The sequence below is a fragment of the Panulirus ornatus genome, chromosome 1 (genome assembly GCF_036320965.1).
Source record: "Panulirus ornatus isolate Po-2019 chromosome 1, ASM3632096v1, whole genome shotgun sequence".
Taxonomy (NCBI): domain Eukaryota; kingdom Metazoa; phylum Arthropoda; class Malacostraca; order Decapoda; family Palinuridae; genus Panulirus; species Panulirus ornatus.
Window position 1 is genome coordinate 92,905,089 of NC_092224.1, and position 14,249 is coordinate 92,919,337.

The 14,249-nt window shown below is 40.0% G+C and overlaps 1 protein-coding gene across 2 annotated transcripts in view; it reads left to right on the top strand.

Moving 5' to 3' along the window:
* Positions 1 to 12,821, top strand: part of LOC139751028 (small ribosomal subunit protein uS11) — a 29,725-nt gene extending 16,904 nt beyond the window's left edge. For both annotated transcript variants that reach the window (XM_071666144.1, XM_071666134.1), the window contains exons 3-4: positions 4,328 to 4,480; positions 12,726 to 12,821. In XM_071666144.1, the coding sequence (XP_071522245.1) occupies positions 4,328 to 4,480; positions 12,726 to 12,791 (219 nt within the window). In that variant the 3' untranslated portion in view covers positions 12,792 to 12,821. The remainder of the gene's footprint in view (positions 1 to 4,327; positions 4,481 to 12,725) is intronic.
* Positions 12,822 to 14,249: the final 1,428 nt, after the last annotated feature.

Here is a 14,249-nt window from a genome sequence, read left to right on the forward strand (position 1 = left end):
GTGACACATGAGTTTTGAAAATTTTATCGACTGCACTCAGGACAACCTGACACAGTACGCATAGTTGTTTGTCAGTGCCATCATTGGGAATTGGTGTGGTGAAGCCATCGTAAACGCAGTCTTCTGAATATGTATGGCTTTTAGCCATGGAACCAGATCTGTGCATAGAAAATAAGAAAAAATAAGTATAGAAGGCCCATCAACAATAACAGAACTGTATTTGAAAAAAAAAAATTATGGAAGAGAGAATACTTCCCATGTATTCCTAGCATGTTGTAGAAAAGGGGGGGGGGGGGCTGGCTAGAAATCCTCGTATTTTTTTTTTTTTTTTTTTTTTTTTTTTTTTTTTGAAAGAAGGAACAGAGAAGGGGGCAAAGTGAGGATATTCCCTCAAAGATTCAGTCCTATGTTCTTAACACTACCTCGCTGATGCAGGAAATGGCGAATATGTATGAAAATATTTATATATTTTTTTTTATACTTAAGTGCTGTTTTCCATGTCTGTGAGGTAGTGCAAGGAAACAGATGAAGAATGGCCCAACACTCATGTATATATATATATTTTATTTTGCTTTGTCGCCGTCTCCCACGTTGGCGAGGTAGCACAAGGAAACAGACGAAAGAATGGCCCAACCCACCCACATACACGTATATACATACTTGTCCACACACGCAAATATACATACCTGTACATCTCAACGTATACATATATATATACACACAGACATATACATATATACAAATGTACATAATTCATACTGTCTGCCTTTATTCATTCCCATTGCCACCCCGCCACACATGAAATAACAGCCCCCTCCCCCCCTCATGTGCGCGTGGTAGCGCTAGAAAAAGACAAAGGCCACATTCGTTCACACTCAGTCTGTACCTGTCATGTAATAATGCACCAAAACCACAGCTACCTTTCCACATTCAGGCCCCACAGAACTTTCCATGGTTTAGACGCTTCACATGCCCTGGTTCAATCCATTGACAGCACGTTGACCCTGGTATACCACATCGTTCCAATTCACTCTATTCCTTGCACGCCTTTCACCCTCCTGCATGTTCAGGCCCCGATCACACAAAATCTTTTTCACTCCGTCTTTCTACCTCCAATTTGGTCTCCCACTTCTCGTTCCCTCCACCTCTGACACATATATCCTCCGTCAATCCTTCCTCACTCATTCTCTCCATGTGACCAAACCATTTCAAAACACCCTCTTCTGCTCTCTCAACCACACTCCTTTTATAACCACACGTCTCTCTTACCCTATTATTACTATCTCGATCGAACCACCTCACACCACATATTGTCCTCAGACATCTCATTTCCAGCACATCCACCATTCTCCGCACAACTCTATCTGTAGCCCACGTCTCGCAACCATATAACAGTTTTAGAACCACTATTCCTTCAAACATCCCCATTTTTGCTTTCCTAGATAATGTCCTCGACTTCCACACATTCTTCAACGCTCCCAGAACTTTCGCCCCCTCCCCCACTCTATGATTCACTTTCGCTTCCATGGTTCCATTCGCTGCCAAATCCACTCCCAGATATCTAAAACACTTCACTTCCTCTAGTTTTCTCCATTCAAACTTACCTCCCAATTGACTTGACCCTCAACCCTACTGTACCTAATAACCTTGCTCTTATTCACATTTACTCTCAGCTTTCTTCTTTCACACACTTTACCAAACTCGGTCACCAGCTTCTGCAGGTTCTCACATGAATTAGCCACCAGCACTGTATCATCAGCAAACAATGACTGACTCACTTCCCAAGCCCTCTCATCGACAACTGACTGCATACTTGCCCCTCTCCAAAACTCTTGCATTCACCTCCCTAACCACCCCATCTATAAACAAAACATACAGCCATGGAGACATCACACACCCCTGCTGCAAACCGACATTCACTGGGAACCAAACACTTTCCTCTCTTCCTACTCTTACACATGCCTTACATCCTTGGTAAAAACTTTTCACTGCGTGTAGCAACTTACCTCCTGCACCATATACTCTTAATACCTCCCACAAAGCATCTCTATCAACCCTATCATATGCCTTCTCCAGATCCATAAATTCTACATACAAATCCATTTGTTTTTTAAAGTATTTCTCGCATACAACAATGTTGTATGGTTGCGAGGCGTGGGCTATGGATAGAGTTGTGCGCAGGAGGATGGATGTGCTGGAAATGAGATGTTTGAGGACAATGTGTGGTGTGAGGTGGTTTGATCGAGTAAGTAACGTAAGGGCAAGAGAGATGTGTGGAAATAAAAAGAGCGTGGTTGAGAGAGCAGAAGAGGGTGTTTTGAAATGGTTTGGGCACATGGAGAGAATGAGTGAGGAAAGGTTGACCAAGAGGATATATGTGTTGGAGGTGGAGGGAACGAGGAGAAGTGGGAGACCAAATTGGATGTGGAAAGATGGAGTGAAAAAGATTTTGTGTGATCGGGGCCTGAACATGCAGGAGGGTGAAAGGAGGGCAAGGAATAGAGTGAATTGGATCGATGTGGTATACCGGGGTTGACGTGCTGTCAGTGGATTGAATCGGCTTGTGAAGCGTCTGGGGTAAACCATGGAAAGCTGTGTAGGTATGTATATTTTGCGTGTGTGGACGTATGTATATACATGTGTATGGGGGTGGGTTGGGCCATTTCTTTCGTCTGTTTCCTTGCACTACATCGCAAACGTGGGAGACAGCGACAAAGCAAAAAAAAAAAAAAAAATGGAGTGAAAAAGATTTTGTGTGATCGGGGCCTGAACATGCAGGAGGGTGAAAGGAGGGCAAGGAATAGAGTGAATTGGATCGATGTGGCATACCGGGGTTGACGTGCTGTCATTGGATTGAATCAGGGCATGTGAAGCATCTGGGGTAACCCATGGAAAGCTGTGTAGGTATGTATATTTGCGTGTGTGGACGTATGTATATATACATGTGTATGGGGGTGGGTTGGGCCATTTCTTTCGTCTGTTCCTTGCTCTACCTCGCAAACGCGGGAGACAGCGACAAAGCAAAAAAAAAAAAAAAAATTTATTCAAAGCATACGCCTGATCCACACATCCTCTACCACTTTTGAAACCACACTGCTCTTCCCCAATCTGATGCTTTGTACATGCCTTTACCCTCACAATCAATACCCTCCCATATAATTTCCCAGGAATACTCAACAAACTTATACCTCTGTAATTTGAACACTCACCTTTATCTCCTTTGCCTTTGTACAATTGCACTATGCATGCATTCTGCCAATCCTCAGGCACTTCACCATGAACCATACATACCTTGAATATCCTTACCAACCTATCAACAACAACGTCACCTTTTTTATTAAGTTCCACTGCAATACCATTCGAACCCGCCGCCTTGGCCGATTTCTTCCGCAGAGCTTTTACTACCTTTTCTCTGTTTACCAAACCATTCTCCCTGATCCTCTCACTTTGCGCACCACCTCAACCAAAACACCCTATACCTGCCACTCTATCATCAAAAACATTCAACAAACCTTCAAAACACTCACTCCATCTTCTCACTTCACCACTACTTGTTATTACCTCCCCATTTTCCCCCTTCACCAATGTTATCATTTGTTCTCTTGTCTTACGCACTTCATTTACCTCCTTCCAAAGCATCTTTTTATTCTCCCTAGACTTTAATGATACTCTCACCCTAACTCTCATTTGCCATCTTTTTCACCTCTTGCCCCTTTCTCTTGACCGCTTGCCTTTCTTTTATACATCTCCCAGTCATTAGCTTTACTTCCCTGCAAAAATTATCCAAACGCCTCTCTCTCCTCTTTCACTAACAGTCTTACTTCTTCATCCCACCACTCACTACCCTTTCTAATCTGCCTACCTCACACCTTTCTCATGCCACAAGCATCTTTTGCGTAAGCCATCACTGCTTCCCAAAGTACATCCCATTTCTCCCAATCTCCCCTTATGTCATTTGCTCTCACCTTTTTCCATTCTGCACTCAATCTCTCCTGGTACTTCCTCGCGCAAGTCTCCTTTCCAAGTTTACTTACTCTCACCACTCTCTTCACCCCAACATTTTTCTCTGAAAACCTTTACAAATCTTCACCCTCACCTTCTCTCTCTCTCTCTCTCTCTCTCTCTCTCTCTCTCTCTCTCTCTCTTTTTTTTTTTTTTTTTTTTTTTTTTTTTTTTTTTTTTTTAGATAATGAGCTGGAAGTTTGAGTATACCATTATGTCGAAATTGTGGGACAACTAGTGTGTTTCGATGTGTGAATGGTGTATTGTATTTTTTCTTTTACCTTATAATTGTAAGAGAATTCATCTTAAAATGGAATCTTTGCAGGATGTTGCTGAAAAGTGCAAGACCTTAGGCATCAATTGTCTGCATATCAAAATTCGTGCCACAGGTGGCAACAAGACAAAGACTCCAGGACCTGGTGGTCAGTCTGCCTTGCGTGCTCTGGCCCGTGCAGGCATGAAGATTGGACGAATTGAAGTAAGTCTTTCACACTTTAACCAACAAAAAATCTTCAGAATTTTTTATCATTATGTTAGACAATGATAAGAAAGTAAGGGAGAGTATAATCAAATGTTTTGCAGATGACACAAGATAATATAGTTGAAAATTAAGAAGACCCAGAATAATTGCATAGATAAAGGAGTACTGCTGGTCACTAGTAAAGCAGATAGAAATTAACAAGATAGAGAGAACCCTGAAACATTTCATAAGTAAAGTCTATGGTATGTAGCACATAAACTATAGTCAAGAACCAGAATGCGATCTAGCAAGGTTGATACAGAATGAGCTGTATAATTCATGGAAATATATCCAAAAGATAACAGATGAAAATACATGAATGCATCACACTTGACAGCTTGAGAATGGATGTGAGCAGATTTTACTTTTCTTCACCTGTTCATGGTGCTACCTGGCTAACGCAGGAGATGGTGATCAAATATGAAAGCATAGAAACAGACTGAATACATAAATGCTTGTTAACCTATTCACAGTGATTAACCACCATTTGCTTGGGGTTAAGGTGCCAAAATCAGTTTACATTGCAGCTGAGCTAATTAACAGTCCTTTAAATTTCTTGTATTCAGCTGTATTGTAGCCCGTTGGGAAGTCATCCAAGAGAGCAAGAGATGCAGAAGATGGTGCTAGTGCCAATAAGTGTATAAAGATAAATCATTATCTATGCTTGAAAAGGTGGAGTTAATGAAAGAATTAAAGAAACGTCCGTAAAGACTTTGTGAGAGGATTATGAGCTTGGTATGTCAACTGTGTATGACTTATGGGTCAGTTTCTGTTTTCCAGCATTTTCTGTGGTCCAGCAATGGCCAAGTCCCAAGGTTGCCAGATAAAAAGATACAACCTGTAGTATGAGGACAGGAACTTGTATGTTCTGACTCGAGTGAAACAATGCTCAAGTAAAGACGAAGTTTGGTTTGAAAATGTCCTAGGAGTGAAGTCATGGGTTAGCATGAGAGCAAGAGCTAAGGAAGGGATAACACTACTGCTGAAGTTGTGGAAGTGTGTGAAAGAGTGTAAGGAAGTGTGCTCCAGACTGATGTTGTTAATACTAAAAGTGGATTGAGAGATGTGTAATTATTAGTCTTATGCACCTAATCATTAGAAAAAAAGATCATGAGAGAAGTGTTTTGGATAACTGAGTGGGTGTGGTGAGGATGAAGGTCTGTAAAGGTTTCTGGATAAGAGGAAACATCATGGTTCCATCTGCTGCCAAATCCACTCCCAGATATCTGAAACACTTCACTTCCTCCAGTTTTTCTCCATTCAAACCTACCTCCCAATTTCCTTGTCCCTCAGCCCTACAGAACCTAATAACCTTGCTCTTATTCACATTTATTCTCAGCTTTCTTCTTTCACACACTGTACAAAACTCAGTCGCCAACTTCTGCAGTTTCTCACCCGAATCAGCCAACAGCGCTGTATCATCAGCGAACAACAACTGACTCACTTCCCAAGCCCTCTCATCTACAATAGACTGCATACTTGCTCCTCTCTCTAGAACTCATGCATTCACCTCCCTAACAACTCCATCCATAAACAATTGAAATAACCATAGAGACAGCACGCACCCCTGCCGCAAACCGACATTCACTGGGAACCAATCACTTTCCTCTCTCCCTACTCGTACACATGTCTCACATCCTCGATAAAAACTTTTCACTGCTTCTAGCATCTTACCTCCCACACCATATACTCTTATTACCTCCCACAGAGCATCTCTATCAACTCTTATCATATACCTTCTCTAGATCCATAAATGCTACATACAAATCCATCTGTTTTTGTAAGTATTTCTCACACCCATTCTTCAAAGTAAACACTTGATCCACATATCCTCTACCACTTACGAAACTACACTGCTCCTCCCCAATCTGATGCTCTGTACATACCTTTACTCTGTTGGTTAGTGCTCTCCCTTACAGTTATCCAGGTACGCTCAAACTTACACCTCTGTAATTTGAACACTCACCTTTATACCCTCTGCCTTTGTACAGTGGCACTATCTATACATGTATTTCACCAATCCTCAGGCTCTTCACTATGATCCATACATACACTGATTATCCTTACCAACTAATCAACAACATAGTCACCCCCTTTCTTAATAAATTCAACTGCAGTACCATCCACTGCCGCTGCCTTGTCGGATTTTATCCTCCGCAAAGCTTTCAACACCTCTTCTCTTAACCAAACCACTCTCCCAGACTCACACTTCTCACAACACCCCAACCAAAATGCCCCACATCTGCCAGAATATTATCAAACACATTCAGTAATCCTTCAAAATACTCGCTCCATTACTACCTGTTACCACTTGCCTCCTTCACCGGTTTCCATTTGTTTTCTTGTTTTTCTCATTATTTACCTACTGCGTGCAAGCATCTGTTTATTCTCCCAAAAGTTTAATGATATTCTCACCCCAATTCTCATTTGCCCTCTTTTTCAACTCTCCTGCCATTTTCTCTGGTACATCTACCAGTCATTTGCACTCCTTCCTTATAAGTGCTGTTGAAACGTGCATCATTTCTCTTTCACTGATAACTTTACTTTGTCCCACCACTCGCTACCCTTTCTTACCCGCCCACCTCGCTTATTTCACACTCCACATGCATCTCTTGCACATGCCATCACTGCTTCCTTTCCTCACTCTTTACCCTCACTTCATTTACGCTCACTCTTTGCCATTCTTCTCAAACTTTCCTGGTACTTCTTCACATGTCTCCTTTCCAAGCTCACTTGCTCTCACTGCTTCTTTCTCCCATACATTCTCTCTTTTTGGAAATGTATACAAATCTTGACCTTTGCCTCTACACAGTAGTGATACAACATTTTACCAGTTTCCCCTCTCAGCACATTTACATCCAAAAGTCTCGCTTTTACACACCTGTCAGTTAATACTTTTATATTATATAGATTGAGTGACTTCATATAGAAAATAGGTTATAATTATTTTTTAACGTCTAGACACTTTCCATCACCTGGCAACTCTTGGAGGATCTGCGATTGTTTATTTATTTATTTATTTACTTTTCTTACTCCAGAGTCTTGGTGTATGTTTTGAATTTTTTCAGTACATGTGTGTGTATGTATTTTATTTTTTAAAGCTGAGGGACAACTACTGCCCATTTTTGCTGTCTGTTGTGTGGCATCTGGATCACCTTTTTTTTAGGTGTCACTTTGTTGTTTCACGTCTCTATTTTTTCCTCATGATCTAACCACAATTTTTCCTCATGATCTAACCACGTGCATCAGACTCATTTGTATTCAAGATACCAGTAATTCTTACAGTATCTACACCCTTGGCTTCAATGGGCTGGCAGTGGTTTAAGATAGTCAAGCAATGAGTGGATTTCTTATTCTCACCTTCAGCAATCTGATGCCTACAGACTTGTATACTCAAAAACAATTGGCCGATTGTCTATCATCAGTTTTATGTGTCACTATTTCTTAAAACTGGTACCATTTTTCTTCTCGCTAATGCCTCTAGTGCAAAATTTAAGGTTTTGTTATAGCTACATCCCGAAGTCAACTTAAGTTAGTTTCCATCCTGCCCATACAACAACCAGCAGTGAATGGAGTAAGGAAGATGCATTGATTATAGTGCCTGGTGAATTAAAGTCATTCATGGATTGACAAAGGATGTGCTAAGGAAGATGCAATGATCATTTAGGGCAGTACAGTACCTGGAGAACAAAAGAATTTATAGAATTTATTGAAGACAATACTAGACTAACCTCAAAATCATTACACCAAAGGAGTAGGTACATAGAAGTAACTATACAACAAACAAAACAAGTGGTGAGATAAGGAGAGGCAGTGAAGAGAAGCAGATTTATTCAGCATACAAGATATAAAGTGAGTGGAGTGTGCTAGCCATCATCATGGCAAAATCTCATCATAGTCATCTTCCCAGTGTGTCTCAACTGTGGTCCTCCTCTTTCAGGGATTTTTGTGAAACTTTTTTCTTATCCCTCATCATTTTCAAAGCATTTGTGGTGGTATAGCTTGTAATTAATGATTTGTAATTATCAGGCACCTGTCATCTACAGGAAGCATTGAGATATTTTCATGATTTCACATTTAGAAACATTTCATATTATATTAGTTTTGAAAGAAAGGGTTTTTGTGCTAACCAGCAATTTTTGGTAATTTACAGAGGCCATTAGATTTGCTTGAAAACCTTTTTTTTTTTTTTTTTTTTTTTTTTTTTTTTTTTTTTTTTTTTACTTTGTCGCTGTCTCCCGCGTTTGCGAGGTAGCGCAAGGAAACAGACGAAAGAAATGGCCCAACCTCCCCCCCCCCCCATACACATGTACATACACACGTCCACACACGCAAATATACATACCTACACAGCTTTCCATGGTTTACCCCAGACGCTTCACATGCCTTGATTCAATCCACTGACAGCACGTCAACCCCTGTATACCACATGACTCCAATTCACTCTATTCCTTGCCCTCCTTTCACCCTCCTGCATGTTCAGGCCCCGATCACACAAAATCTTTTTCACTCCATCTTTCCACCTCCAATTTGGTCTCCCTCTTCTCCTCGTTCCCTCCACCTCCGACACATATATCCTCTTGGTCAATCTCTCCTCACTCATTCTCTCCATGTGCCCAAACCATTTCAAAACACCCTCTTCTGCTCTCTCAACCACGCTCTTTTTATTTCCACACATCTCTCTTACCCTTACGTTACTTACTCGATCAAACCACCTCACACCACACATTGTCCTCAAACATCTCATTTCCAGCACATCCATCCTCCTGCGCACACCTCTATCCATAGCCCACGCCTCGCAACCATACAACATTGTTGGAACCACTATTCCCTCAAACATACCCATTTTCGCTTTCCGAGATACTGTTCTCGACTTCCACACATTTTTCAAGGCTCCCAAAATTTTCGCCCCCTCCCCCACCCTATGATCCACTTCCGCTTCCATGGTTCCATCCGCTGACAGATCCACTCCCAGATATCTAAAACACTTCACTTCCTCCCACGTATTCCTCGCGTGTCGTAGAAAACCTTTGTATGAAGACTATTTTTCATGATGAATACAAATCTGGGGTTGACATATTTTTGGGTGTCATTAGAACCTGTAATTGATGATTGCACATAAGGCTATCATGACGTTATTCATTTCATATTTATCAGATACCTGTCGACTTGGGGAAGTACTAGATATTTTCCATTGTTATTTCATGTAGAGAAGTGTTTCACTGTTTTATTACAGTTTTACAAGAAAAAGGTTTTTGGGCTTAAAAATTCCCTGAACTATATTACTTGTACGTGTTGGTATTTTATGGAGGGTGCTAGCTTTGCTTGAAAACCTCAATATAAGGACTGTTTTTCATGCTGAATACAATTATAGGGTTGAAATATTGTTTAGGTGTTCATAAAGGCTGTAATTAAGTATATTTATAAGAGGATTGTGTTACTATCTATTTTGTATTTATAAAGTAGTAGTCAGTAGGCAGCCAACGATCAGGGAGATATATTACCAGTACTACCCGGCTAGGTATCGGGAGGGTTAGTGACATCTACTAAGTGAGCCAGCATCTCAGTTGGTGTCAAGATGCACTCCTCTGACCCAGGTAGCTGTCTTCTCTTTTTGCCTCACTAACGTGTGGACCACTGGCATTCTGCCCAGAAATATACAATCTTTCCCTGTCATATGTAACACTTGACAACATTAATTCTCACAGCTCATTCCTCATAACTAGATTTTCTTGCGGTGAGCAGTGTGCTTGCCCAGTCTTTTGGCAAAATGATAGAAGCAGTAGATAGAAGTAGTAGGAAGGTATATTTAGGTAGGTGCATCAGGTAGTAGTTGGAAGTGAGCATTGGATAGAAGCGGTCATTAGGAACATTAGGTAGGAGCCTCAGCAAATACTGTGCTAGAGTTGCCCTCTGCCTGTGGCCTGTTGAGGCATTAAAGGCTAAGAAGTGGCACTGGAATTCACTAGTTATGAAGACGCTATTGCCGTGGCCACCCCTTTAAGGGAGGTACAATTCGAACATGCATCAGAGAATGATAGATTGCATAACTATCTATCTATCATCTTATTGCTTTGACATTGATATTTCCAAAGTCTTTGATTCCTTCAACTCCCATAATCTCAGGCATCTTGAATTACAGTCCTCTCTGATCACCAATATGATTTCAGTAAGGTGGTTCCACTGCTCTGTCATATCTAGCTTCCTCTCTGGCCATTCTATCTCCATGGTTGTTGATGGATCTACCTGTCCCCTTTTTTCCATCGACTTGTGTGTCCCTCGAGGTTCTTTCCAGTCTCCAACCCTTTTTGAATATGTCAGTGATTTCCTTTATTCCACATATAACCGAATGCACTCATATGCTGAAGACAACACTACTTGCCTCCTTATCCTTCAATTCTGCTCCTCCTCCTCTCACTTGATCTGCATCTTATCTTGAAACAACTTCAGTAAACTCATACTTGGACAGGATATGTTAGTGGGGTGGATAAAATCTGGTTGTTCAATGCTCCCAAGACAGTTTCTACCCAACTGTCTCAAAAATTCTTCAACTTTCCCCTCTCCTCTGACAGTTCTGTAATTCCATCTCATGTGTCAGTGAACATACTTGGAATTGCTGAGCATCCACTATATCTCGGAAAGACCCCATTGTGGAAGTTGATAAGTCTTCCTCTGTGAAACTGGGATTCCAGTGTAGAGTTCAAATTTTTTTTTTTTTTTTTTTTTTTTTTTTTTTTTTTTTTTTTTTGAGCAGTTGCTCCCATTTATTCAAAAGATTGATGCATTCTTGTATGGAGTACTCTCACATATGGGATGATTGTTATTGCTCTTGAGAGGTGGCTGTTTGTGTGCCCCCACCTCTAGCTAGGCCATGCAATACTCAGCACATTGCTGCATCATATTGTTTTGTGGCTGTTGGCAAGTCAAGGGAGGGCCGTTTTGGTAATCGTTTCTTTCCTTACGCTTTGGAACTCTCTACCTTCTCGTGTCTTGCCTTATAAGCATGATCTGGCACATTTTAAGAGGTTTTGCACAATCTTCAAAATTAGAAAAAAAAAATTCCCTTTTTTCTTCATTCATTAACCTGTATTTTGATTAAAGCCCAGTCTTGATGTAGACTTTTGTTTGTGACTGAAGTCTCCATTATAAAGAGAAAAGTCGTTGGTCTCTAAACTCTCTTCCTTTGGTTTCACAGCTCTCCTTTTCTTTTTTAATGTATAGTCTCCTCTTTGACTGTTCCATTCCATTAGTTGTCGATTGAGCAACTTCTCCCTCCTGCACTATTTATAAAAAGTGGTGTTCCTCAGTGTTCTGTCCTATCACCTCTCATTCATCTCATGCATGATTAATGATCACTTTTTCTACTTCTAACCCTATTTACTATAATTAATATGTTAAGATTCCATTTTCCACACTACAGATCACTTTTTCTCTCCTCCCCCAGCCCATTAATGCTTCTTCTCTTTCTTGTGTTGAACATATTTCCTTTTCCTCTTTTTCAAAATGTTACTCATGTTAACTTCATATGGCAGGAAAGGCTTGGATGTCTGAAAAGTTATGGCTGAAACATTCAAAACATTTGTAAGGTGTCATCCACAGCATAATTACAATGTTGCAAGAGGGTGATCACAGTGGTGCATGTGATCTAGTATATGCTGATAACCACGAAGAAAATGAAACACGATAAATTCCTGAGTGCACTTTTGTGTATTGATCACATCATCAGGGGAGATACAAGAATGGGTTAGATGCTGAACAGTCAGTTGATAAACGAGGAAGAGACGTAGGTAAGACACCAATGGTAAGCATCTGGTAACACTTATTTACCTATGGTGTCTAAGCTATCTCCTCTTTATATATCAACTGACTGTTCAGTGTCTTTTATCTCAATCTTGTATCTCTCCCGATGTGATCATTACACAAAAGTGCACTTGGGAACTTGTTTAATTTTCCTTGCAGTTATCAGTAAACAATTACAATGTGTTGTTTGATTGAGGTGGTTATCAATTTGTTTACATTGCTAGCTATTACTGCTCTGGAAATCCTTAAGATATTATGCTGCTGTTACAAAAGGAAAGTCCCTCCACTATAGGGAAAAAATTTACTTCTTTGGAAATGTTGTGTTGTATAGTATATTGATGTTAATAATGTAAACAGTTTGATCTCCTTTGGTGATAGTTAATAACAAGATTATCTTTTACAGGATGTTACCCCAGTGCCCTCTGACAGCACTCGCAGGAAGGGAGGTCGCCGTGGTAGGCGTCTGTAGATTGCTGGTTTTAATAAATATCATTATGTACATTTTCTTTTTCTTAACCTGTTATGTACATGATTTTAAAATTCAGAGCTTTGTTTGGTATGAGATTTAGAATATTAAAGCCCATTTAGGTGAAGAAGGTGGATTGAGTAAGGAAGTAGTATGTTTCAGTGAGACTTGCACTTTAACAGGTAGTGGATTTTTTTTTTTTTTCTGATGTTTACCCACTACTTTTGCAATGAAGTTGAAAGAGAAGTGCTTTGATTAGTAATTACTTGAGTTGCTAATGGAAACGGGAGATATGTGACGAGTATGCTGAGTTTTGTAATGCCTTGCTAGTAGCAAAGGTTATTAGAAACAGAAACTAAGTTTTTGAATGTATAGAAGGAAAGAACTAATGGTGGTGTAGAGGTATGCTACGATTTGAGATAAGATTAGGAATTAGTATGCTGAATTAACTTAGACAAGGTTCTAGCAAATCAGCATACTTGCCCGGACCTGTCCAGATGTGAAATCAATACTCTAAAAGTGGATAAATCAGTTCTTTGTATGGCAGGAGCTGCTCAGAATGGAAGAACCATCAGTATTTGAATAAGACGATTTTACTGCTTTTGGCAACTCGGGTTTTCCATGGTGAACATAACAGTGCCCCATACTTGAGTGCACATGATTATGATGAGGCATGGATAAAGGAAGTATACTGATTTTGAAAAAGAAAGTATGATGCTGTTATTAGTGTATGATTGCTTTAGTAAATTGTTTTATGTGTAAGAGTGACCTAATCCTCATTAATGGAATTGGGAATAGGGTAATGATAAATAGACAGAATTTAAATTATTCTAAGAAAGCTATTACTAAAAAGGAGAGAGAATTTCTTGGAGAAATATTTATTTTCAAAAAGGGAGGTAGTGGAAGGAACACAAACTAATATAAACAAATCGAGGAAGGTTGAAATTTGGATTATTTATAAAAATGCTTTTTATAGAAGTCGGTGAAAAATTTAAAAGCATATGATTCCTTATTTTCACACAAGTTTCCTGCAGAGTGAGGTAGTGCCAGGAACAGATGATGAGTGGCCTCATTTGTTCACATCCGCTCTGTCGTGAATAATTAGCTGAAACCAAACTTCTATCCGCAGCCAAGCCTTAGAATTTTCTGTGATTTCACCAAACTCTTTTATATGTCCTGGTTCAGAGCATTAACTGCAAGTTGCCCCTTGTATATCATATGGCTCCAGTTTGCTCTTGCATGCCTCTTTATCTTCCTACATTTTGAAGCCCCTATAAAGCAGGTCACTTCAGCTTTGCATATACATTGTGATTTCCCCTTCCTGTTTGATTCTGGGTTCATATTTGGCAAATGAACTTTAATATTCATGCGCAAAGTTGTACATACTACTAGTAAAAACGTAAGCTATGTTACGATATATGTTGAACTCCAAAAGGTAAATGAAAAATACCGGTTGAGTGC